The sequence below is a fragment of the Rhinolophus sinicus genome, linkage group LG04, assembly GCF_036562045.2.
Source record: "Rhinolophus sinicus isolate RSC01 linkage group LG04, ASM3656204v1, whole genome shotgun sequence".
NCBI lineage: Eukaryota > Metazoa > Chordata > Mammalia > Chiroptera > Rhinolophidae > Rhinolophus > Rhinolophus sinicus.
In genome coordinates this window covers 56,686,419-56,710,764 of record NC_133754.1, presented here as the reverse complement: position 1 = coordinate 56,710,764, position 24,346 = coordinate 56,686,419, and the positions used below count along the sequence as shown (strand labels likewise).

At 41.3% G+C, this 24,346-nt stretch overlaps 1 protein-coding gene across 1 annotated transcript in view; it reads right to left on the bottom strand.

Annotated features, from left to right (window-relative positions):
* Positions 1-8,456, bottom strand: part of SH2D4A (SH2 domain containing 4A) — a 57,741-nt gene extending 49,285 nt beyond the window's left edge. Inside the window, exons 1-2 of the mRNA XM_019742023.2 lie at positions 8,321-8,456; positions 3,084-3,460 (exon numbers count right to left, since the gene is read on the bottom strand). Coding sequence (XP_019597582.2) covers positions 3,084-3,264 — 181 coding nt within the window. The 5' untranslated portion in view covers positions 3,265-3,460; positions 8,321-8,456. The remainder of the gene's footprint in view (positions 1-3,083; positions 3,461-8,320) is intronic.
* Between the last annotated feature and the right edge of the window lie 15,890 nt (positions 8,457-24,346).

Genomic DNA, 24,346 nt, shown 5'->3' with positions numbered 1-24,346 from the left:
TTAGATGTGCGCAAGGTACCTGCAAACAACGGTAACTGTTATGAAGCTCCAGGTAAGCTCAACATGCAGTATATTTGTCAACAGCTCCAGCTTTGGCAGAGTCAGACTCAGGGTCCATTCCAGCTCCATTACCTACTAGCTGTTGCCCTGTCCAAGTTAGTTAATGTCCCCCAGCCTCACTTTCGTCATCTCTAAAGTGTGAAAAGTAACTCTGCTTCAGGTTGGCTGTGATTATTTAAGGAGATAATATAGTTAACTCAGGCTCTGATATACCATCAGCTCAGTAAGTGCTGGCTGGTGCTACTTTTACAGAGTAGCGCTGTCCAAATGTCAGTAATTATACATTTTCTAGTAGCCCCATTACAACACCCAAAGAACAGGTGAAATTAATTTTAATGTATTTTATTTTACCCAAGATACCCCAAATATTATCATGTCAATATGTAATGAATATAAAATTATTAATGTGGTATTTTACATTATTTCCTTCCTACCAATTCTTTGAAATCTGGTCGTTTATGCTCCTAGCACACCTCCATCCAGACGAGCCTGATTTCATGTGCTCACAGCCACATATGGCAAGTGGCTACCACACTGGACAACACAGCCCTAGACCCCTAGTTATACCGCAGCAGGAAGAGGAGGACTATAATTCTTTCCCTAAGAATCACATTTTGAAGTGCTTTTCTGATCTATTATTGAATTAAATCCATACTTCTGATTGTTTTTCAGCCCCCTCCTACTTTAGACTTAAGATTACTAAGAGGTGGACAGACACCTGGGATGCACAGTACCAAACATTTTAGTGATGTGCTTTGAAAAATCACCACAGTGGACTGTAGAGGCAAAATGAGCAGATGACAATGAAAGCACTGTTAAGTGGTAAGCCAGAACGGTGTAAAGGAGTAGAAGGGTAGACATAAGATATATTGATTTAAATGTTTAAAATGAAATGTATTGGACTAACAACTGAACTAACAAAACCAAACAAACTCAAACAGATATTTAAAGAGCCAAGAAAATGACAGTCTCCAAAGTCTCAGCCTGGCTAGGAAATCGAGCACAGAATAGGTAAAGAAGAAAGTGTTTGAAGAAAAAGCAGCCCTTAAGTGAGCCCAGTACAAGTTGGGTGGGGGCAGGGGCAGGAGAGGCAGGGAGCACAGGCCTGAAAGGAGCAGAGCACACAGTGAGGTGTCTCAACAAACAAGAGCCAGGGGCTAGTAGGTCTGCAGCCCAGACATACCTCTGGGGCGCACCTGCCATGATAACACTGCTGGTACCATCTGTGGCTTTATCTTCAGAGACAGAACAAGAAGGAATATGGAGAAGTGTTGTCTTTTTAGGGGAAACAGGGATAGATCTCAAAAACTTTCCTTTTTTGTAGAGAGAAGAGGAACTAGCTTAGTGCAAAATATGTTTTTCCAAGGGTTACATTTAAGGGCGTAATAAACTTTTTCCATGAATTACTGATAGAACTTTCACTGTGTGTATTAGTATACTTTTTTCATGATCATTTAACTAATAAAGTAATATCGGTTTGCTGAGAGGTAGATTCAGAACTCTTCAAAGAAAGGATTTAAGCAAAGACACGGAAATAGCCATCCTAAGTCACCACGAGGTGATCAGTTCAGCAAACATAAGAAGCCTACAGTCTTACAAAGAGTCTGGGCCATTAAGTCTAGGGGGAAGGACCCTTCAGCTCTCCACCTATCCCCCAAATCACCCATCACGTCAGTGTTATGTCCACAGTGAACATGGTGCCCAAGGAGGCCCAGTTATATCTGATAAACTCTGACTAAATAAAGCATGGAGACCAGTTCAGAAAGTTAAAGGGGTTATGCTTCAGTTTGCACATGTTAGTTGTTGAAGGAAAACTTCTATTTTGGATATTGTAGAGTACCATGAAATCCAATGGCTCTGGGCACTTCCTGGAGGTGTGACCTTGCATATCTCACTTCTCTGATTCTAGTTTTTTCTGCAGAAGTTTTGTGAAGACAAGATATAATGTGTGTAAAAGTGCTTTGCATAGTGTCAGACAAAACAGGTATTGAGCGAATAGCTGCTATTGACAGTAACAATAATAGACGAGATACTCATATTTATTTCCATGTCATTATAAAGGCTAAATTGGAAAAGGTCTTTCACAAAAAGCAGTATAAGGTAAGGGTTACTAAACTGACTTCCTTTTTGAGTCTGTGTGCGAATATATACCAGCATGCGAGTAAGATTCATTTTCTCAATCTTTGAAACTCCAAATGATTTTATTTTCCTTAGCTTAGTAAAAAAAAAAATGAGAAGAGACTGGTCTTGAATACCTGTGTAAGTGACCTTGGAAGCTGTGGGTTTTTAAAAAACAAGTTAGGTATTCATCCATGACAGAATTCGATGGTGGTGGGGAGAGAGGGCGGGAGTGTTTAATGTGTGCTTTCCTATGACTGTGCATGTATGTACTTTAAGTCTTGATGTACAAAGAATTCCTCCCCCATGGTCTCAAAAGGCCCTCTTAAGCGACCAAGGGATTCCTTGCATCAGGAAAAAAATATATCTGAAAAATTAGCTCACACTGAAAAATTAGTATTAGGATTTTTTCCTTACAGCAGTATTTGTATTTTAAGAGGGAGTTTCCTTTAAAAAAAAAGATAACTCAAAGAAAAATCTCTTAAAATCTAAGAAATGCAAACACAATTCTATAAAGATGCTGAAGCAAGGACCTTGTATGCTCATAAATAGAACACCAGGTATTTGTTACAATAAGGGGGAGAGAAACCTTCCTTAAAACCCCTCACATCAAACTCTACAGTTGACTTTTTACTTCAGCTTAAGGTCAGTCTGGTTTCGAGTAAAAGATCTACTTACACAACCCCAGGGTAGTTGCTGTGTGTGTGTGTGTGTGTGTGTGTGTATGCGCACGCAAGTGTAGACTTCAAGTTGATAAATTGCACTATTCGAATCTCAGTAACATTTAGGGTGAATCTACCAAATTGGAACTCACACCTAGCTTGCTTCTGACTAATGTGAAATGTTAAAACAAGCCAGGAGCCATTCTCCTCACACAGTCACAGAAGAGACGTAGCTAAGTTTACCTTTCTTTGGTCTGGATTTCACTGGCAAGGACTCCTTTTTTTCCATTGCTGCTTCTCTTTCTTTCCATCGGCGGATCTGTTCCTCCCTCATCTTGAAGAACAGGATCTGTTTCTGTTCTTCGCTGAGCTCTGCCAGTAGATCAGGATCTATGTACATCTCTGATAGTATCTGTTTCAGCATCTTTGCAGGTCTGGAGTCTTTTACACCTGTGGCAAAAGTTCTTGAAAATGGCCTCCCGGTGTGCCTGCACCTGGCGGGCACTTGGATGGCCCTTCTCAGAGACTCCCTGCAGTCCCGAATGACAGGAACAGTATTTCAGCAAACTGGCTCTTGGTCCCCTGCACCAAACATCCTGTCCAAAATGCCGTTCACAAACCTGCAGAGAGCAACAACCAAAAACCAGGCAGTATTAAAATGTGTAAACGCTGGGCAAGGACAGGCTTATGAATAAAGCTTGGAGGAAATATAGTATCGCTTTTCAGTTCAGGGGAAAAGAGAAGAAAAGCTGAGGCACGCTTTGTTAAACATTTGTGTAACCTCTATCCCGTAATTTCCAGAGATACTTTATCAACAAAACAAAACAAACCCTAACTTTATACAGGTCAATCTCAGGGAAACAAAAAAATTAAGAGGTTTGGCCTTCTCCCAACCAAGCAAACATATTATTACTTCAGAGCCTAACAAACCACCAACTGTATGGCTGAGAAAAGAAGTAAGAAAAAAAGGCACAGGAAGAACTTAAAAGACTCTTCCCAAACAACTTATTTCAAAACAACATACTGTTTTTGAGATTACACAGAATTACCCACCTCAAACCAAACTAAAACAGAACCATGCTCAAGGAAGGGAAAAAGAAGAAATAAAAATTAGACCACAATGCAATTTTCCCATTTTCCCTTAAAAGCAGCACTGAATAAGTACAATTATGTACTTTCATCCACACAAAGATAATGGAATTTCCAGACAACCCACTAGAACCATGAAAACAATGCAGGTGCAGGAGAAAACATTCACGTATATTGTGGAAGTTCGCCAGGTAACTTAATGTAATAAAATCTAAATTTACAGACCAGATAAACTGGGGGAATGTTGAGGTGATCTGGTCTGTAAATTTTAGGTTCATCACAAAGGATCCTTGCTTTATAGTTTATTAGGGACTCCTTTAAAAAGCAGCCATGGACTGGTACATGCACAAGTGGTTTCACTGGTTCTGTTTGAAAGGGGTGGTGGCAATTTCACTAAGGTTTCATTCTACTCTCCACATTTCTGTTTGGTTGATTTTTTTTTTTAATAGCAAACCTTCATACTTTTGGAATCAGAAGGAAATTATGTTTACGTGTTTACATTTCCATTCTGGGGAAGATAAAGACTTAATTTGTTTTAATATGATAGGATACATGACAAAGCTTGCTTACTGAGACTTTTCAGGATCACCTAAAATCTTAAGAAATGAACTAATAATTTGATGTTAATAACGTCTCAGTAATCTCACCATCTACCCATGCCCTCTCAGATCTCATGTCTCCAAACTAAGTTAAAATGCACTTGAACTTCAGACTAGTCACCTAGCCTCCTAGTTCCTTCACTTTGTCATCCACACAGTCAGATTGTGTTAGTCCTCCAACCCCTTGGGAGTGTCCTTGGTCTCCCCCTCTTCCTCCTCTTCCTTGCAAACGATTTCTCCATTTACACCAGTGTTTTGAGATAGGCACGTTCAACAGCTAAACCCCAGAGTGGTTTGCATACACTGCACATAGTTCCATTCGCTAACTATTCATTGTGTAGCAGGGACCTTTATTGAGGCTACAACTATTCTTGCTAACTGTATCCTATAATCTCCTGCGGCAGTCAACTACCAGAACGCAAACGGAACACAAATATTAAGAGAAAATGTAAAAAGAATTAAAAGCAGAGTCTGGCTCCAATTCAGTCAGGCAAACCTATCCCCAGGCCCCCTTCCAACCTTTGTATTTTGCTTCAAAGGCTATCAGAGCCACAGAATTGATGTCCTGTGATGCTTTCTCAACCTTTGCATTCTAACAGCTTCTTGAAGAGTGGGGCCCACTAACTTTACACTAAAGGAGAAGTTTCCAGATGCTGCACTCTCGTCTACACATGATGGGAACCAAAGGAAGAATTGGTTTCCTCAGCATACTTCATTCCAGTGCTGAGATGAAGTAGTAAGAAACCGAAATAAATGACTCCTTGACATTCCAATGAACGTCTTTCTGCTGGCCCATTCCATGACCCCAGAATGGTTGACTTTCACAGAAATAAAACATGGTAGAAAATGAGGAGCCCAATGAAGCCTGAGGCTTCTGCTCTGTCCCCCATTTTGAATGAGGTGAATCCTAGCAACAGTGATGACATGGGTAGAACCTAAAAACTAAGATCCTGGAAGTACAAAATTCACAATCTTCCCCTCTCCCTCACCCAGAATATTCCTGGTAATAAGAGCTCCTATATTCACAGTGCCAGCCGCTACCTTCAGCACTTTATATGTATTAACGCATTTAATCTTCACAATAGCCCTTGGAGTTCAATCCCTCACTAGACCCATTTCACAGATGAAGATGGGAAGTGACGGAGCCTGGCAGTCTGGCTGTAAGTCGGCTTGACTATATTTCAACAGTACAGTGGAGTTTCAGTGTGAGCCCAGAATCAGAGCATCATCAGGATGTGGTACCATCCTTGAAATTTCCAAAGGAAGGCCAGCAAATTCTTGCAGCAATGGAAACGCTTAACTGAAGGTGCATGACACGGTATGCCTCTCTGGCAGAAGCCTCATCCCGGTAATTGTAGATTAAGTTTAGGGGAGTCTAGGTGTTGAAAAGACCCCACGTGGGAAGGACAGCAAGGAACTGACTGTCCTATTGGCCCAGGTGTGGATGTCGTTTGCTCACTTTTTTCTCCGTTTCCCCACTCACATAACCACGAGGAGTAGCACAAATGGCACAAGTGTTAAGAGTTCCACAGCAACTCTGTGACGCTCAAGAGTTTTCATGGTTTAAATGTTTTGTTTGCCTTTTGTAGCAAACATGGATTTTTAGCATTAAAGTTAACTAGTGAATCTTGAGGGAGAGACACTGGCTCCGTGTCCTAGAACACTTGGGGACTCAGTTGACAATGGTGGTGGTCAGGCTGCTGAATAATATGCACGCCATTCTAAGCCTGTTGATTCCTACTGGTGTGAATGAATTCTTTCCTCCCCTACGCGAGGAGATGGAAAACTCAAAGGAGCACAGGGAGCTCACAGGACAACCAGCAAGGGACCCCAGCCCGGACTCCCAGCTTTGTTCTCATGAGCTGTGTGACTTTTGGCTGTTACTTCATTTCTCTGAATTCAGTTTCCTCATCTATGAAATGAGGGCCTGCATTGTGAATCTTTATAATTTGAGGACTATGCCAGATAATCTATGTGAAGTTACAGAGACAACTGGAGCCAGGGTAGAGGAAATAGAAATGAGGAAATCAATCAATCATTGTTTTTCTCACTTTCACTCCCTGATAGGACGATCATTGCTGACACTGATTCAAATTCCAATGACTTTCCACTAATATATTGAGTGCAGCAAACTTCCAGGTATTCAAGATCCAATAAAAGGAAAAAGCTCAGCTAACTGGTTTTCTTCTACAGCACTTTTCTTAAGAGAGAAATGACAAGCCACAAGCCCACATCTGCTATTTATTCCAAAAATAAATTTCTAAAGGGTCATAGGATCAGCTGTTTTCCAGGATAATAGATTTGGCCTGACTCACACCGTTCACAGTCCTGTTTTACAAAACAAAAATTGTGTTTTTAGTGACTCTGAGATAAAATAATAATAATAATAATAATAATAATAATAAAAACCCAACCTGAGATACAGCCTAAATCATAAAAAGATTGTACTCTGGACAGTATAACTTTAATGTTTAAAATACAGTTTGAATTTTAATTATTTCAGTACCCTCAGCTCTGTTTTCAGATTCTCAGTTATCTGACTCAACTTTACCTTATTAATCTTATCAGCAAAGGGGCCATTTTTGAGGATAAAGTGAATTACCAGAGGTGAGAACAATTTGGTGAGTTTTGTAAATATATACCATTCTTCAGAAAGTTGAAATTACTGTACACACGGATTTATCTAGAAAATTCCACTCACATGCCAAATCTATGCCCACATATGCTTCCACTTAATCATTCACTTCAAAAATATTGTATCTAAGTCGTTTCTATTAAACAGGCAATCAAATAAGAGCCTTTTAGGAGGTGAGGAGACTAAGTTTAGAGAAAGGTGCGGTGCTTGTTTCTTCCCTGTGACTCTTGGGGAAGGAAAGACAACTCTGAGAAAACTGAAAAATTCTGTAACTTGTCCCGTCGTCTCCACGTCCACCCCTTTGGGGCGCCAGCGGGAAAACGGAGGGCAGGAGCCGGCCGGGGTGCCCACTTGGTGGAGGTAGGTCATCGGTACCGAGCTGCCTGGGGGTCACAGTGTGAGTCTGTAGCAGGCCTCCGCCCTCGGCTCCCCAACCCCACCGCGCACCCTCGGTGCTGGAGCGCTGAAACCGTTTCCCCGGACTCTCCTGGAAGGTCTGGGGCGAAGGAGGCCGCCAGGGCGCTACCCACAAGCGCGCGTATGCTCGTCAGCAGGGCAGTCCCTGCCGCGCCACGGCTTGGGGCGCCGTCGCGGGGCCGCGGGAGGCCAGGGCAGCTGGGGGGAGACGCGGGGCGCCGGGGGTTATTCCACAGGAGTCCAGAAAATGTAGACCAGCCCAGACCCTCCCACGCGGGCACCACCAGGCCGCCCCAGCTCCCTCCGGGGCGGAACCTCGCCTGACCTGCGCGCACACGCCCCTCGGGGACCTGGAGCCCCGCCCGCAGCCCAGAACTGACCCTAGGCCTCTCCTGCACCCTGCGGCCGTCCCCCTCGGGGCTCCCCCGTACCGTCACGGTAAGCCCCCGGCCCTCCCGCGCCACCGATCACTTGCCGGCGGCTCCAGACACCGGACACCAGACACCGGACACCGGCCGCCCGCCTGCTGCGGCCGGGCTCGCCGACCAGCGTCGCACCTGAGCCTGCTCCGGGCGTGGCAGAGGGGTCGCGGGAGGGGCGCGGGCCGTGGGGATCTGGGCCTCGCCGCCCGCCTCCCCCAGCCCCGCATCCTCCACTCTCCCCTTCGGGGACCCCCGCCTCTCCCCCCGAAAAAAGAAAGAAAATCTTCTCTGGGCCTCCCCTTCCACCCTGGCACATACCTGTGAAGGGCCCTGGGCTCGCCTGCCAAGGCGACCCGCGCACCCGCCACGTCCAGTTGGGCCGCCCAAGCTGTCGGGGAAGAGAAGGAGGAACGGGGAGAGGCGCCCGTGAGCCGCACAGGCTGGCTGGACAAACACTCCGGTGAGATGTTGGCAAACAGCGTCTCTCAGCCCCCGCCCGCCCGCTCCGCCCCACCCGCGGCCCACATGCCGGGGTGACTGACTGGGTGCTCGCGGCCCCACCCGAGCCCCTGGACACGCTCCAGGGCCGGGCGGCGGCGGGGCCCGGCGGCCTGCTGCATCCCAGGCCTGCTGTCCTGGACTCACCCTGGCCTAAGGGGCGGTGGTCGCAGGCCAGCCTCCCCCACCGCTCCCCCAAAAAACAACCACCTGCAGTCTGCGACGGCTCGTCCTGCCATCTCGGGTCCTGTGGAACTTATTAATATCAGCGGCCCTACCCCATCTGCACCACAGAGCTCAAGGTTTCTTGCAAGGTGGAGCCTGCGGAGGCGGGCAGGCCCTTCTCAGTTACACTGAGTCCCGCGGGCCAAGTCTGCTCACCTCTCAGGTTCTGCTCCTTCGTCTCTTGGAGCTTACTTTTTTTTTTTTCTTTTTCTTTTGTTGCATTAAGTAAATGATCAAACTCTCAGGCGCAGGTACTTGCCAGTACCTGTGTGGCTTTGTAGCACTTGATCAAGGAGGAGAAAGGCTGGAAAGATGGAAACAGAAAACAAAAGCGTCAGGGAAAGAAAATCAAAGAAATCTGGAGGAAGGGTTAAGAAGGTCAAGAATCTTGTAAATTGCAGCAAGAACAGGTTGGGGTGGTGCATGAAGGTAGAAGGTGACTGAGGATAGGAAAAGGAAGTCTTGGAAAAGTGGAGAAGAAGCAGAGTAGAGACACTGAAGGGCATTTCCCATTGAAGAGGGACATTCAGAATGAGTGGAGAGAAACAGCTTGATTTGGAGAAAAACAGCTTGATTTGGTGAACCCCAGATCGCACGGGTTGAGAAGAGATGCAATGAACATTGAGCATTCAGTCCTGCTCTCCACAGCCTCCCTATAAATTCAGGAGCCTGACTTGCTCTGTTCAAAAATGAAATTTTCTCATTCCTAGCCTCTCCAAACTTCAGAAGACACTCAAATTGGGCCGCCCAAGCTGTTAGAAAGAGCCTTGGGGCAGAGATCAATCGTAGAAATCTAACTGTTTAGGAACCAATCTAGGGATCCTATCGGGAGAATTTCTAGTTTTGGTTTGATTCCCACTGCTTGTCAAATGGATGGCCTCTGGGGTGTTTTTTTGGCTGGAGTGTCATTTGCCCCTGGTTAGCCACCTGAAAATGAATTCTAACACTTCGTGGAGTGAACAGTTGTAAAACTATAAAGGGTGGTTCATCAGCCAGTAAAAATTTCAAAGGACACTGATAACAGCCACTTTCTCCACACTCAGTCTTCTTCCGTGTCCTGACAAGTCCCTATAACAGCTACTAATCTCTCTGTCCTTTGGTTTCCCCCTCTGGATAATAGCAGTGCCTACTTCATTAATTTGTTGTGAGGGTTAAATGAGATAATACATGTGAAATGCTCATAACAGTTCCTGGAGGCAGTAAGTGTTTAAACATATTAGCTTATATTATTTCACGTCAGATACTGTAATTTCAAGTTACCACTTTATACCTATGTTATGGATTTTGCCTCTTCTGCTACCTAAGCTCCAAGTCAGCCTCAGTGATCCTCACCTCCTAGTATAGTAGTCCCCCCTTATCTGAGGGGGATCCATTCCAACACCAATACAGTAGGTATGCAGTGCATGTTAGTTGAATGGCTGTTAACAGCCCAAATGAATTCAGACTGTACACGCATAGTACAATCATTCACTCGACTTGGAGCCCAGTATCGCTTTCCTTTCCTCTCATGTTTCCTTCCCATCCTTCTTTCCTCTATCTGTAAATATCTCCCTTCTTTTCCTCTTATTTCTTTCTGCATCCTCTTCACTTTGTCTCCCCTCTCCACTACCACCTTCCCTTTTTGTTCCCTTTTTCATCTCCTGGCATTTCCTCTTTCTACTGGCATAATCGGGAACAGAAAATGTATTTTTTTCTTAATTTCAAAAATAGACATTAAAATGTTTTATATTGCTTTAAAAATCATCAAGTGGCTCTGTTACGACTTATGAGGCCCTCATAGCTCTTTCACTCCTTTTGGCCCAGTGCTCTTAGTAGATAAACTTTCTCTGCTCCATGGTCTAGGATGCATTGTGAGGAGGATTGCTGCCTTCACATAGTGGCAACAACACACCTGATAGAATGTGAGGTCGGGGCAACCAAGTCTTGGCAGGCACAGGTGCTAAGTATCTACTGTTGGCTGGCCACTGGCCATGTATGATGGGTGTCATATATGATGGGCGTCAGCAGTACATGTGTTCTTGGGGTGCCCGAATACCCATCCAGAGCCAGCATTGCAAGAGAAAGGCTAAATCTCTATATACTATATGCTATATACTAATTTTTTAACGTTGTCATTTTACTTTTCATAAGGTTGATTTGTATTCAGGTCCTACAGAAAATGAAAGTTACCTTCAGGTTTTTTTCTTATAAAAGAAAATAGGATAAACACAAATAATATTTTTCTTGCCATATTTTGTCTTCAGCATCAGAAACCCGAACCACATTTTTTTAATTCTTAAAGAGTTAACGTTATATATTTGTTCCACAGTGAATATGAAGTAGATGTGAAAGAAAAAGACTAAATATTTCAACTTTATTAAAAATTGATCAAATTTCAAAATAAATCTGTCAAGTCATCATTCATAAAAAAACATTTACTGAAAGTCTTCGATGTTTTCACTTTTGTGCCAGCAGTTAGAATTGATTTTGAGCTATTTTCATTTCTTTGTGACTCCCTACAGGCTTTTATTTTTTTCATCTTCATAAATATCAAGATAAATTATTGGTCTTTACATTCATCTTTGAATTAATTAGATTACTCTAATTCGTGATGTTTTTCCTTGAATTACTTTTATGAAATTATTTCCTCAAATCCATGGTCTGGGTTGCTGAGAAGACATCCCTTGTTTTTTTGTGTTTCTGTAATGCAGTGGTAAGCAGCCTGTAGCCCACAGGAACTGCTGACCCGAGGCTTGTGGATAGAATTGGGCAACCCCTACCTTAAGTGACATGGGACATCTGTGCAAAGCCTGTGGTAGCCATTACTTTTTTACCCATCAAAGCTCTGAGAAAGGAGCAGAAGCAAGCTCTTTCTAGAATTCTGGCATTCCTTGGATATTCCCAGGGGCAGCTTTGAGTAGGCCTCCTAACGCTAATAAAACCAAAATCTCATCTCTTCCTTGTTACCACATTCAGAATCAGGTTTTGATTTCCTAACTTCTCTCTTATGTGCAATCTTTGCAAAAAGTACACAAATTTATTTTAGTTTTATAAGCGTTTATCACCAGTGAGCAAAGAAGTAGTTCTCAAGTGCATATTAAAATAACCTAGGAAGATTTAATGTTTGTCCCTTTGCCCCTTTCCCCAAGAGGTTCTTATTTGATTGGAATAGGATGGAGCACAGACATCAGCATTTTTTCAAAGCATCCTAGGAGGTTCCAATGTGTGGCCAAGGTTGGGAACCACTAAGTGTGTGGAAACAAAGTTAATTGGTGATGGGAAATTTTGAAGGCATAGTAATAGCAGCCCCTAGACTTTACTAAAATAAACATGAAACTAGATGTTCATCTTCTTGGTTCTGGTCTTGAAGTAAGTCCCATAACCTTGTCCGGAGATAGATGTTCCACCAAACCCAGACTATCATTTAATCGGGTGGGAATTAAATGTAATGCATGAGATGACAGTGTTTGGCTCACTATGGCTGCCCAATATATCTAAGATTTGCTACTTTCCTTCCTTTTACTGCTACCTGAAAACTTTCTTTCTTTTTTTTTTTAAATTAAAGTTTATTGGGGTGACAATTGTTAGTAAAATTACATAGATTTCAGGTGTACAAGTCTGTATTACATCATCTATAAATCCCATGTGTGTTGAAAAATTTCATAACTGAGTTATGAAACTCAGATGTTCCCTCTGGCCTTCTAGTTGAAGAGGGCACTTCCCTCTGTGGCCCAAAGATTCCCTGCCCACACCACTTAGCTCCAGGTGATCTTTGTTACTTCCTTGTCTCTTCTGGAGGTGGCCTTAGTTCTGCCCCCTAGAACTCCTGCCCTCCCCACTTCCTTCAGTTATAGTCTTTGCTTGAAGACTCTTCACTAACTGGAAGTTGAAGTTCATTCTACCCTTGGGTTAAATAGGACACTTTGTATCTTCCTCTAGGTGTATGTTTAAATAAGAGTCAGGTTATGGCCTCAACAGTGCATGCCATTATTTAAGTTTGACACAGAGAGTTGGTTTTTATTGGCATGTTAGTATTTCAATGACAAGGAAATTTGTACAGTATCCAGTATAGTGGAAACTTATGGCCAATAAATGACAGATCATGCTATACAAATAGGGAAATATTAAAGAAGGCAATCTCCCTTTAGAGAAAGGAGTCTATATCTATTCAGAATTTATATAACCACACCTGCCCCTCATTGAGAATGAACACTACATCTTTGCAAGTCCTCATTGAAAGACAATAAATCTAGACTAGAAGGAATCTGGACATTATTTGTACCTCATTCTACAGCTGAAAAAAAAATGGGGGAAAAGCAAGGTTAACCTTCACAGAGCTAGTTAGTGGTATATCCAGAATTAAAACAAGGAGTTTCTGACACATAATCTTTACAGTTATTATATTACGTTAAATGAACTAGCTCATTTACCTTATACCAAATTCAGGAGTAAGAGTGAAGAGAACCATTACCTGTGTTCTCTGCTAACATAAAACACCTGTTTCTTGCTGAAGAGGCAGACAGATGCTGCCTTCACGGCTGCACTAGTTCAAGGCCAGATGTGGGGTGTGCAGGACTCCACTCCAGTTTACTCACAGCACTTGGATCACAGTAGGAAACCTTCAGAGACCACATTGAGCTTTCAAGGCCCCTCTGGAGGAAACAAAGCTGAGGCTGTGACTCAACTAAGTATAATAAGCAGGTATTGATGGAACAATCAGTCAGTTCCGAGTGTTCCCTTAGGTCAAATCCTGACCAGATGAAGAAGCATTAGGAGAAGGAAGAAGAACAGCAGAAGGAACTGAGGAATCAATACCAGGAGTGTAATGAGAATGCAGGTGATTTCTTAAATGAACACATGACCCCGTTGATTTCTTAAGTGAGCTTTACTTTCCTTTGGTGCTTTCCTGTGAAGCCTCGAATCCACACCTTTCCTATAGGGGCATGGTTTACACAAGAGAGGAAGGAAGAATGCATCTGGCATTCAGAAATGATTTGGAGAGTCTTTCATGGAAGAAGAGGAATTTCTGCTCCATGCTGGCTTAAAAGCATGAATTGTATTGTTTGTTTTGCTACATGGTGAGTAACCCTCCTAACCTGGCTAAATAATACGTCTAATTAAATGCCCAGGAAGAACAGGCTCTAGTCTTACTGTTTTTTTTTAAAAAATACTATTTCCTAGTTAGACTCCAAGAAAATAGTGTATGTCACTAAAGAGATGACACTTACTGGTCAGATATAGTTTCTAGTCCTCTGAGTGTGCTATTCATGACAATGACACCATAAATCTGTACAGATCAACATTCCAGAACACTTTTAAGCTATTATTTCATTCAATCCTCACAACATGTTTGGTGAGATAGGTCTTTTGATCTTAACTGACAAATGAGGACACCTATTCGATAATTTGACCAGTTTACACAGTAGCTTGGGTAGTGGTGGGACCAGGCCTGAGACCCAGGACTTCTAACAACTAAGCCTCTTTCCCCTACACCCTACTGCCTCTGGCACTCTGTCATTCCCCCTACTTGCCTAGGAAGGCTGGAACTTTGTCTCATTATGTTTGTATCCCCAGAGCCTAGCCCAGTACATGACAGTGTAGGTACTTAATACATGTTTGTTGAAGAAATGAATGAATCTAAATTTGGGCTCGCCCAGGGACAATCAGTGCCTCCCTGAATAGTCTGGGTAAACTCATTTTTGGAAATTAAGGTTAAGTAGCTTTGTAACCTAAGAAATTATCAATATGTTTTGTGGAACGATCTTAACCCTAGGAATGGCTCTTGTAACTTGAACGTTATGAGATGAGATGCTATTCTGTAGGAATGGAAAGGACAGTCTCATGGGGATTATATTATTATCTTGCCACAGGATCATATGCCTCTATTTTCATTCTCCCTTGAAATTTTCTTAATTTTCAAATTATCATTCATTATATGCAATGATATAAATCTTTTATCCCTAGGATGTGAATGACACACGTCAAGTAACTACAGAGGGGGCCCGAAAAAATGTATACCCATTTTTAAGACAGGAAAAAACCATATTAAAATTGTAATACTCAATATATACTGATAACAAAAGATGAATACAAGTCACATTTGATTTCTGCAATTATAAGAGGTGCTCAAAGTGGTTACCATCAGTATAATTTTAATACAATTTTTTCCTTTCTTAAAAGGGGTGTACATTTTTTTGGCACCCTCTGTATTATTTTAAAATATGTAGCATTTCTAGAACTCTGACACAGAAGGATCATTATTTGCATGATTTGTCTTACAATGTTAGTAATGTACCATCTTGAATTAGTCTTCAACAGGTTCATTATTTTTTGTTCTCCAACTAGATTACGTATTCCTCCAGATTGACTTGTGCATTTTATTTATTGTATATCCCCCGTCATCCCTAATGAAGGACTAACTGCACAGAGATGGATTTCTGAGTACACAGATCGAGGCAAAGAGTGTAGCATTCCCCTGATGGTACTCTTATTGTGGTCTGAAAATGCTCATGAGAGAATACTTGTTTTTTAAATGTTCATCTTGATTCTACTTAGATATTATAGTTAGAATGGAATTCTGTTTTCTTCAGCTCCTCCTAGTATTTCCTAAGAGTTACATATTTGTGTCATGAAACTTTTTGTTGGTAAGGCAAAAAATACAGACAGAATGGGGAGAGCCACTTCTGGGATAGTTGAGTTAAGAACAGAAGCCACACGTGGCTCTCCTCTTCCGTCTTTTCCTGCTTTTCCTTCTTTTCCTACTCAAATAACATGTTTAAAATCTATAGGTCTGTGGTTTCCATTGCTAAAGTGAAAAGGAAATCAATGATTGCTTCTGCTTATTTATCAAATGTAGTAAATTCCTGTGATTGCTGGGGGAGGGGAGATAATGAAAAGAAACAGTCCCTGATGGCAATGAGCACAATATATAAAGGGGGAAAATGCCACGAATAAAAACAATTACAATGTTTTTAATAAAGGAGTAGAAAGTATAAATACCACAATGGCCACAGAGACAAAACTGTGAGTGTTCAGGAGAAAATATGTTACATCGACTTGCAGAGACCTGCGTCCTATCTATGACAAGTTCTGATAGTTATGGTAAAATTTATCTCATATTCCCTCCATCTTCCCATAGCTTATTGGTAAGGAACTGGTGGAAATTCATGGGGCAGTCCCAGAGGCTCTTGGGATTGTCAGTGAGGCTGAACACATAATAGGATTGTAAGGCTCTAGGATTTTAGGAACATTTTCTTAATTAGAAATTTTTAGTCCTCTGGCCTGATCTTTCCAGCTGTATCAGTTATCTTTTGCTGCATAATAACCACCCCCAAAACTTCACAACATTAAACAATAACGCTTTAATATTTTTCATGGATCTGTGGGTCGGCTGGATGGTTCTTCTGCTGGTCTTGCCTGGGCTCACTCATGTGGGTCGGCTGGAACCTGGGACAGGGTGAAATATCTGGGCCACTCCCTGCATGTGGCCTTTCACTCTCCAGGAGCCTAAACCCATTTGTTCACATGGCAGTGGCAGCATTCTAAGAGGACTGGAGAGTTCCAATGCGTTATAGCACATGTGTTGATGTTCTGCTGGCTGAGGCAAGCCACATGGCCCAATCCAGAGCCAAACAGGAGGGACTATACAGTGAAATGGATATGGAAGGTGTAACTCAATGAGAACCATTAGTGTAACAGTCTGCCACAGAAGCTAATACAGAATTCTCTGGAATATGAACAGTGTGTCCAGGGAAGCTCGGAGTTTATTCCCATGTCCTGGCATGGCTTGTTTCTCTGCAGAAGTCTGACGTGGAGTGTCTGAACAACTTATAAATTAGAATAAACCACTGTAGTACTTGCTACAAAGACCTTCCTTTCTTTCTTCCTCCCTCCCTCCCTCCTTTTCCCCTCCCTTCCTCCCTCCCAAGACGGACAATGACTTGCCCATGGAAACTTAGGGGACATTAAAGACTAGAATTCAGGTCTCAATCTAATGATGTTTGTACAAACAGCCTGCCTCCCTCTCTATCTTCTGTGGATATGTTTCCTCCAGTTTCATTTACTTTAAAATATACCTTTGAGGACTTCTTATCTAACATTTTATATGATGTTCAATGTTTATAATTAATTTATTTAAAATTTCCTTTACTTTTTAATGGTATGAATGACTCCTCATCACTTCATAATTTCTCATTTCTAATTTTATTTTCACTGTGTTTGACATTAACTAGCAGAGACATTTAGGAGGAATGGCCCCAAACCAGATCTTGCAGCCTGGAAACTTACATTCCCAAAACTATGTTACCTCCTGTTTATTATTAACTTCAATTTACCTTGTTTTATCTGGTATTTTGACGATGAGACTATGGTCTGATATACGATAACTTGGGTTGTTTTTTAGAAAAGAGGTGATCGTTTCACATCAAACAAACCTCAACTTGTTAACTATAAGTGACTTCAGAGTACATTTTTAATATATTTTATTTTTTATTAAGCCTAAGGGTATAATTTAACAAATAATAGAGTGCCAAATAGAAGCAGGATATTGAGTACTTCTTTTGGTTGTGCCTTTCGTATGAATTATAATTTCCCAGTGTGTAATTGTTGTGCGGAGATAAGTTAGGCATCTCTGGAAGCCACATTAATGCTCTCAGCTTATGCTAATCTGATTTAAACCAGGAAGTAATTTGGGCATTAGGATAGCAGGTTCCTGAGCAAGTCACATATTCCTTGTTTTATGCATAAGGTTCAGGTTAAACAAACAAAACAAAATCTGAATACTCATGACCTACCTCCTGAGTGCTACTGCAAGTTCCATGAGACACCTATCACCCATGCATTGACTTTGAACTTCCTCACCAACATTATACTCATATTGTTCTCCTCACTTGTTATCAATGAGCAAATTGATGTTCAGGCACAAGTACATTTGAAGGGAATGGAGGGAAGAATGAGGACATCACAGAAAATAATGTCAAAGTCTCTCATTTGACTCCATGAAGCTATTAGGATGCAGGGAAGGAAGGTGAGATAGTTCCACTATATTCTCCTTTGGTCAGATTGCCTTTGGAAATTTTTGTTTGATTTCAATGCCACATTTCAAGATGACATCAATCACACCCAAGTGTAGTTTTTTCAGAGAAGAATGAATAAGTTAAGTGAAGGATAGTGGAAGGAATTGGGGATGATTAGTCTAAACAAAAGAATGCTTTGGGGTACGTAGGAACATCTTCAGATGTCTGAAGGAGTCTCATGTGGTCTCAGGTGTGGCTTAGTGAGTTCTGAACATTAGTCCTAGAAATACCTTAGACAAAATTAGACCATTTAAAATTTGAGATCAGTTATTGCTCATGGGACATCTCATCTCTTTGTGGTAATATCATTTACCAAATGAAGGACAATCGGAACCTTACTACAACCTTCACCCTCTCCTGGTCTGTTTCCTTATTTATTGCTAAACTGGGTTTTGTTAACATAAAAATGAAAAGCCAAAGTGAGAGACAACCTGCATTTATCTGTGATCACAGAATTGCAATTCAGGGGTACAGATTCAGGCAGAAACCCAAATATGTTTCTAGCACAGAGTGAAGGCAAGGGGTTTTTATGAGAAAACAAAAGGAAATGATTACATGGATAGGAGAAAGAAATTTCTATTGGTGCTAACAAGTTGAATTATTCTTTAGCTATACATGGCCGATTCCTGAGTCTATCTTCAGAAAGTGTGTCCACAATCAACAGACTTTATGGTTAGAATGCCTGCTTTCTTGTTAGTTTTACAAACAGTTGTTTGTATGACAAAGTTGCTTTGCCCCAGTCCAAAGCTTATTTTGCCCATTTATGTCAACTTTTCTGTTTTATAATCCTTAGTTCTGGCTTTGTCTCCTTTCTAAATATTGTCACCCACCACTGCTGTTTCTAGTCTATTACCTCCTTTTTGTATTAGAGCTCATTCCACAGCTTTAGACTATTACATTAGGCTATACCATTTCATCCCTTTCACCACTGTCACCTACTCAGCTCCCAAGCACCACATCTCATTCATAGACGTTGACACTTGATACAGTCTTTTTCTCCACTCCAATTCCTGCCATCATTCTAGGAAATTTCACCATCTACAGAGGTGGATGATTCATCCTACAGCATAGGTCACACATTCCTGGGTCTCTTTAATTCCAGAGACATCTTCTACTCCTTTGGATCTGTCCTTGACCTGGATCTTCTCTATCTCTAAAACCTAATATTTAAATATAGTGACTTCTGTCCACAACCTACTAATCGCCCAGCTTTCTCATGAATTCACTCATACTATACTGCTCTTTTAACTCAAAGAAACTTTAATTCCCTTGATTTCCCAATTTTATGGGCTTATCAGCCAAATTCTGCCCTTTCCTTCTTCTCTCTCCAGCCTTATCTTCTTTGGTTGATTTCTTGTCATTGCTTTCAATTATCTTACTCTCTCTCCTACTTTGCTGGAGAAAGAAAATTAAACAGTAATGAAGATAAGGGCTACTATGAGTCATGGCCCTAACTTCAGCTGGACCCTCAGGCTTCCCATCAATCGTTGTGCTAGTCTTGGGTCAGCTTCTTCTCCAGGTGTTCTCATGCACTACTCTAAACCATTATTGCACTCTTCAAGCCCTCACCTCCTGATTTCAGCAAATGACCTTCTCTCTTGAGAAAATTGATGCTTTTAGACATGCTGGGTGTATCAGTCAAGGTTATTCATTACAAACGACAGAATCCAATCTACTGGTTGAATGTCACATTTGTTATAAAGTTATTTTGTAGTTCAGAGAGTCTCCGGAAGGACCAGAGACCTAGCTTGGAAGCCACCCGGCCTCCACCATGCCGTAGGGGTGGTTGTAGCAAACACGACTGTTGGAGTCCAAACTTGAGCTTGCCCCATGCACTGATGATGCTCAGGAGCGGACATCAGAAATTCTGTTTTGATGACTTTTGAAGAGATAAACACTTTACCTCACTTACCGCAACATGGAATCTACACATACCTACCTCCTTACGGTATTCCCTTCCAAGTCAACATCTCATGAAGAAACATCTGACTGATAGAAGCTAGATCACATGCCTGCACCTTAGCAGCAGGGGAGTGAGACCTGGTTTCTACTTGTGGAGGCAGGATTCATATGTAGAGAATTCATAACATGATCAAAAGATCCTTGACAGCTATAAACGTGGTAAACATCGCCTATAATCTCTTTCTATCTCATCCCCCTGCCTAAAAATGTATTGACCTCCATATCCATTCAGATCTTCTTCTTATCACAGTACCTCCTATTTTTGAAGGTCATCCTCTTCATCTCCACACTAAACTCCACGTCTTTCTGCTTCTCCCATATCTTCTATCATAGCCTCTCCTTTCTGTATTCTGAGTCTTTCTCTATTTTGACAATTATCCTAAGTCAATGAATATACTCAACCTTCTTGCATCCTAAAAATCCCTTCCTTAACTCCCTCAATTTGCTCTCCCCTGCTTCTCACGCTAACTTCTTGAAATAATAAATTAAATGAAGTGCTTCCATTTCATCAGCTATTCACCCCCAACCTTTTGCTCTCAGGCTCTGGCCCACCCTCAGTGCTCCCAACCATGTCCTCTCACTAAAACTGTCTTTATTATGGCAAACGAATGTCCAGCAATTTATCAAATCCCATGAACACAAATTAATCCCCAACTCACAGTGCCTAGCTACTGCTTTTGACCTTGGAGCTGCCTCATCCTTCTTGAAACTCACTCCTCCTTTATCTTCTGTGAGTGCCCATGCTCCTGGTCTCCCCGGCCGTTCTCATCAGTCCTTCTCTGCTCTTTCATGGACTGTTCATCTTGCACTTTCTTTTTCAGTGTTGGGTCATAAGTCCATGACTCTTTGATTCTGACAACTCTAAAGATGTTCTTCATTTTCATTAATCATTGGATTTGTTATGGGTCCCTAAAGGAAATCCCTCTACCGGTGGAATCTGGACTCTTTATTTAATAAACTGTCCCCTCTACGGGCTACAGCCTGTAAATACTATAGTACAATAAAGATGACAAACATGTTGCAGTGCAGTAATATAAAGTTTTTTAGGCACAAATCTTATGTTTGAATTGCAAGCATATAATTAATTGGGTTTTACTAAGGTAATTTGAAAGGATTATTTTTATTTATGAGGCATGTAGCTCCTGAGTAACAGGCCATTCTCAATAAGAACTATTAGCTCCATGATGGCGGGAGTCGTTTGGTTCTCAGTCTATGGAGTGACGTACACTCTGGTTCCTACTGTTCTGTTAAACTTAGTGGAAGCTCTAATGGAACCGCTTCCTTCCCCTCCCTGGGGATGTGCCATCTATTGGCCTGAGGCCACCATCCCCTCTCTCCTGCACTGTTTCCATGTGCTGCCCTCTGCTTGGCATGGTGGGAGCTGTATTCACTGTGGCTTGGAGGCTCCCTTCTTCCTCAAGTGGTTCTCAGTGTGACAATCCTCAGCACTGAGACTGGCTTCTGCTTTCCTACATCTGGTGTGGTTGTGTTCTTTGGCAAGAAACTAACCTCATTAGAAGACAAAAGAAATGTTTTGTAGCTCAAGTTTTGGAAGTAATGAGTTAGTCATTAACTACAACACCTATACTTTTGGAAATGAGTCCCTATAAACTGAACACTATTTTCTTGTAGAAATGACCCATGATTACAAGAGAGATGACAGTTTGTAGTAGAATAAAGACCAATTGAAGAATGGAAAGAGGAGTGGGGATACTTGGAGGCTTATCTTGGCTATAACAGAACAAATGGGGAGACCAGGGCTCAGTCACTCCTTTCTCCAGCCCCAGTTTCCTCATCTACATAATGGAAAACTTACAAGGAAAGGAGACTAAAGGTAAAAAATTCTATGGTTTCATGAATCTTGAGAAGTAGACAATGAATTAGCCTAGATTCTGAGTTAAATGGAATTAAAAACATATGCAGTAAATTTCCAAGTTCTGACAATTATTCTATACCTATTTATAATAAAGAATAAATGGGGAAGATTTTGAAATGCCAGTAGTCTGGTTTTTTTCCAGTCCATGACAAAATTTATCCAGTTGTCAGTCAATTTCTTTTTCCTTTCATAAACTAGGCACCTAATGGTTTGAGGTTCTTAAGTGTGGAATGATTCAAGACTAGAAATTCTTTTGTGTCAGTAGGACTAGACATGTATTCCTATAATCATTTAACTTATTTTTCATTCTTAAAGATCAATCTAAAATCCAAACACAGGCCAGTTATATGTAGCATCCATGTGTCAAATACACGTTTATCAGTGATGGAAGTAGCTGGAGCCTCATTAAGAACAAAGGTCTGGGAAGATATAAAGGTTCCTTCTGGTGTTTCTCATGATGAGACACCTAGATGAATTTCAAAACTACTCTGCCGTCTGCCGAAGGTCAAATGACATCAGATCCAGGTCCCATTATACAATGATTAGTGAAGGGCTGATAACATATAACACAGGAGGTTTTAGAGACTAGAATCCTTTCTGACATTCAGATAGCCTTTCCAATCCATTGCATGTCCCCCAGCTTGTCTCTCAGCACTTCCAAAGGGAGTGGTACAAATGCATGGAAGTCCACGTTAAACTGAAGGAGCTGAATTAGTTATAATTTTCCAGGATCCAATCCAGCAGTCAAAACATAAAATGCTGAGTGTTAGTGTGGTCTCAGAATAGTGATAGGTAGGGGAATATATAAAAAGGCAAGATAGAAAAGGTTTCTTCAGATTGACATAGCAAAGACTTCAAGTAGATTTCTACTAGGATCCTATAGAAGAAGACTAGGATTATTTGGGCAAAAAGATTACGCGAACCTTAAATGTCCCAATCACCATCTATTTTTGTAAAAAGTCCAATTGGCAACTGAACTGTCACAGGATTAATTTAAGTACTCAAAACACTGATGAGGTAGCATCTTTTCTCATTTCTCTAAGAGGCTCCTATGCCCTCCCCTTTCTTTCTTTGTTTGGCTCTATTTTTGTCCTCTACCTATCATATACTTTGAAATGGGGGGGGGGGGGGAGTTGACTAAATAATCACAGTTTATTACCTCCTTCCTGGAGGCTATCTACCTTGAGAATTCCATGACTGTAGATCACATAGTATGGATAGACAACAAAATGTAAGTACATGTGTAGACAGAAATGATATGTACAGTGGATGCAGCAAAGAGTCACATTGATTTTGTCATTGCTCACCTTTTCTTTTCTTCTGCTGATTTATACAACTAGATGTAGTCCTGGAAAAGGGTCCAGAGCCCACTGCCCTGTGTAGACTGGTGTCTCTCTTAGTAAACAATTGAAACAGCCCTCAGTGAAAACATGGCTTACATTGATTTAGTGTTTACTGTGTGCCAGGCACATATTTTACATGTTTCAATTCATTTAACCGTCATAGTAAACCTGTTGTTATCTCCATGTTACAGATGAGGAAACTAAGGCAGAGAAGTTACTTCCTCAAGATCACATAGCTAAAGCGTGGTAGAGCTAGGATACCAACCCAGGCCAATGGACTACCAACTTTGTGTCCATAACCATTATACATTTGGCAATCCTGGAGTGAAAAATAGATTGGGAATTTTCTTTGTCATATTTCACATTCCTCTTGAATTTGCATCAACCAATTTGCAATTCTAAAGTATGCTCGGAGTCCACAGACAATAATCTATCTGTAGTGCTGGCCTCCCCTGCCACGAAGCGACAAGAATATCCCTGAGTCACTCAGTATGTGAGCATCTGGCTGGAGCTTATGCTTCCCAAGCCAGCATACCTGCCTGGAAGTAAAGCTGTCTAACTGGCTTTTCAACTGACATCACAAAGGGAAATAATTTTTTAAGGTGCCTCTGTACTTTTCTAACTTCCTTGAATAATGGTGTTATTTAAGTGGTTGTGAAACATGGCTTGAAAATTATTCTCTTTGATTTAAATACTTAGAAATATAATTAATTTACAAATCAAAACCACAAAAAGCTATCATCTCATACATGTTGGAATGGCTATTATCAAAAAGTCAGCAAACAAGTGTTGGCGAGACGTGGAGAAAAGGGAACCCTGGCGCACTGTTGGTGGAGTTATAAATTGGTGCAGCCACTATGGAAATGGTATGGAGGTTCCTCAAAAAATAAAAAATAGAACTACCATGTGACTCAACACCATTAATTTGAAAAGATATATGCACACCTATGTTATTGCAGCACTATTTACAATAGCCAAGATATGGAAGCAACCTAAGTATCCATAGATAAATGAATGGATAAAGAAGATGTGGTACATGTATACAATGGACTATTACTTAGCCATAATAAAAGAATAAAATCTTACCATTTGCGACAACATGGATGTACCTAAAGGATATTATGCTAAGTGAAATAAGGCAGGCAGAGAAAGACAAATACCATATGATTTCATTTATATGTTGAATCTAAAAAACAAAATAAACAAACAAATTCGTGGATGCAGAGAATAAACTGATGGTTGCTAGATGGGAGGGGGTTTGGGTGATGCGCAAAAAAAGTGAAAGCGATTAAGAACAAATTACCAGTTATAAAAATAGTTAGGGGGGTATAAAGTACAGCAAAGACAATAGAGTCAATAATATTATAATAACTATGTATGGTGTCAG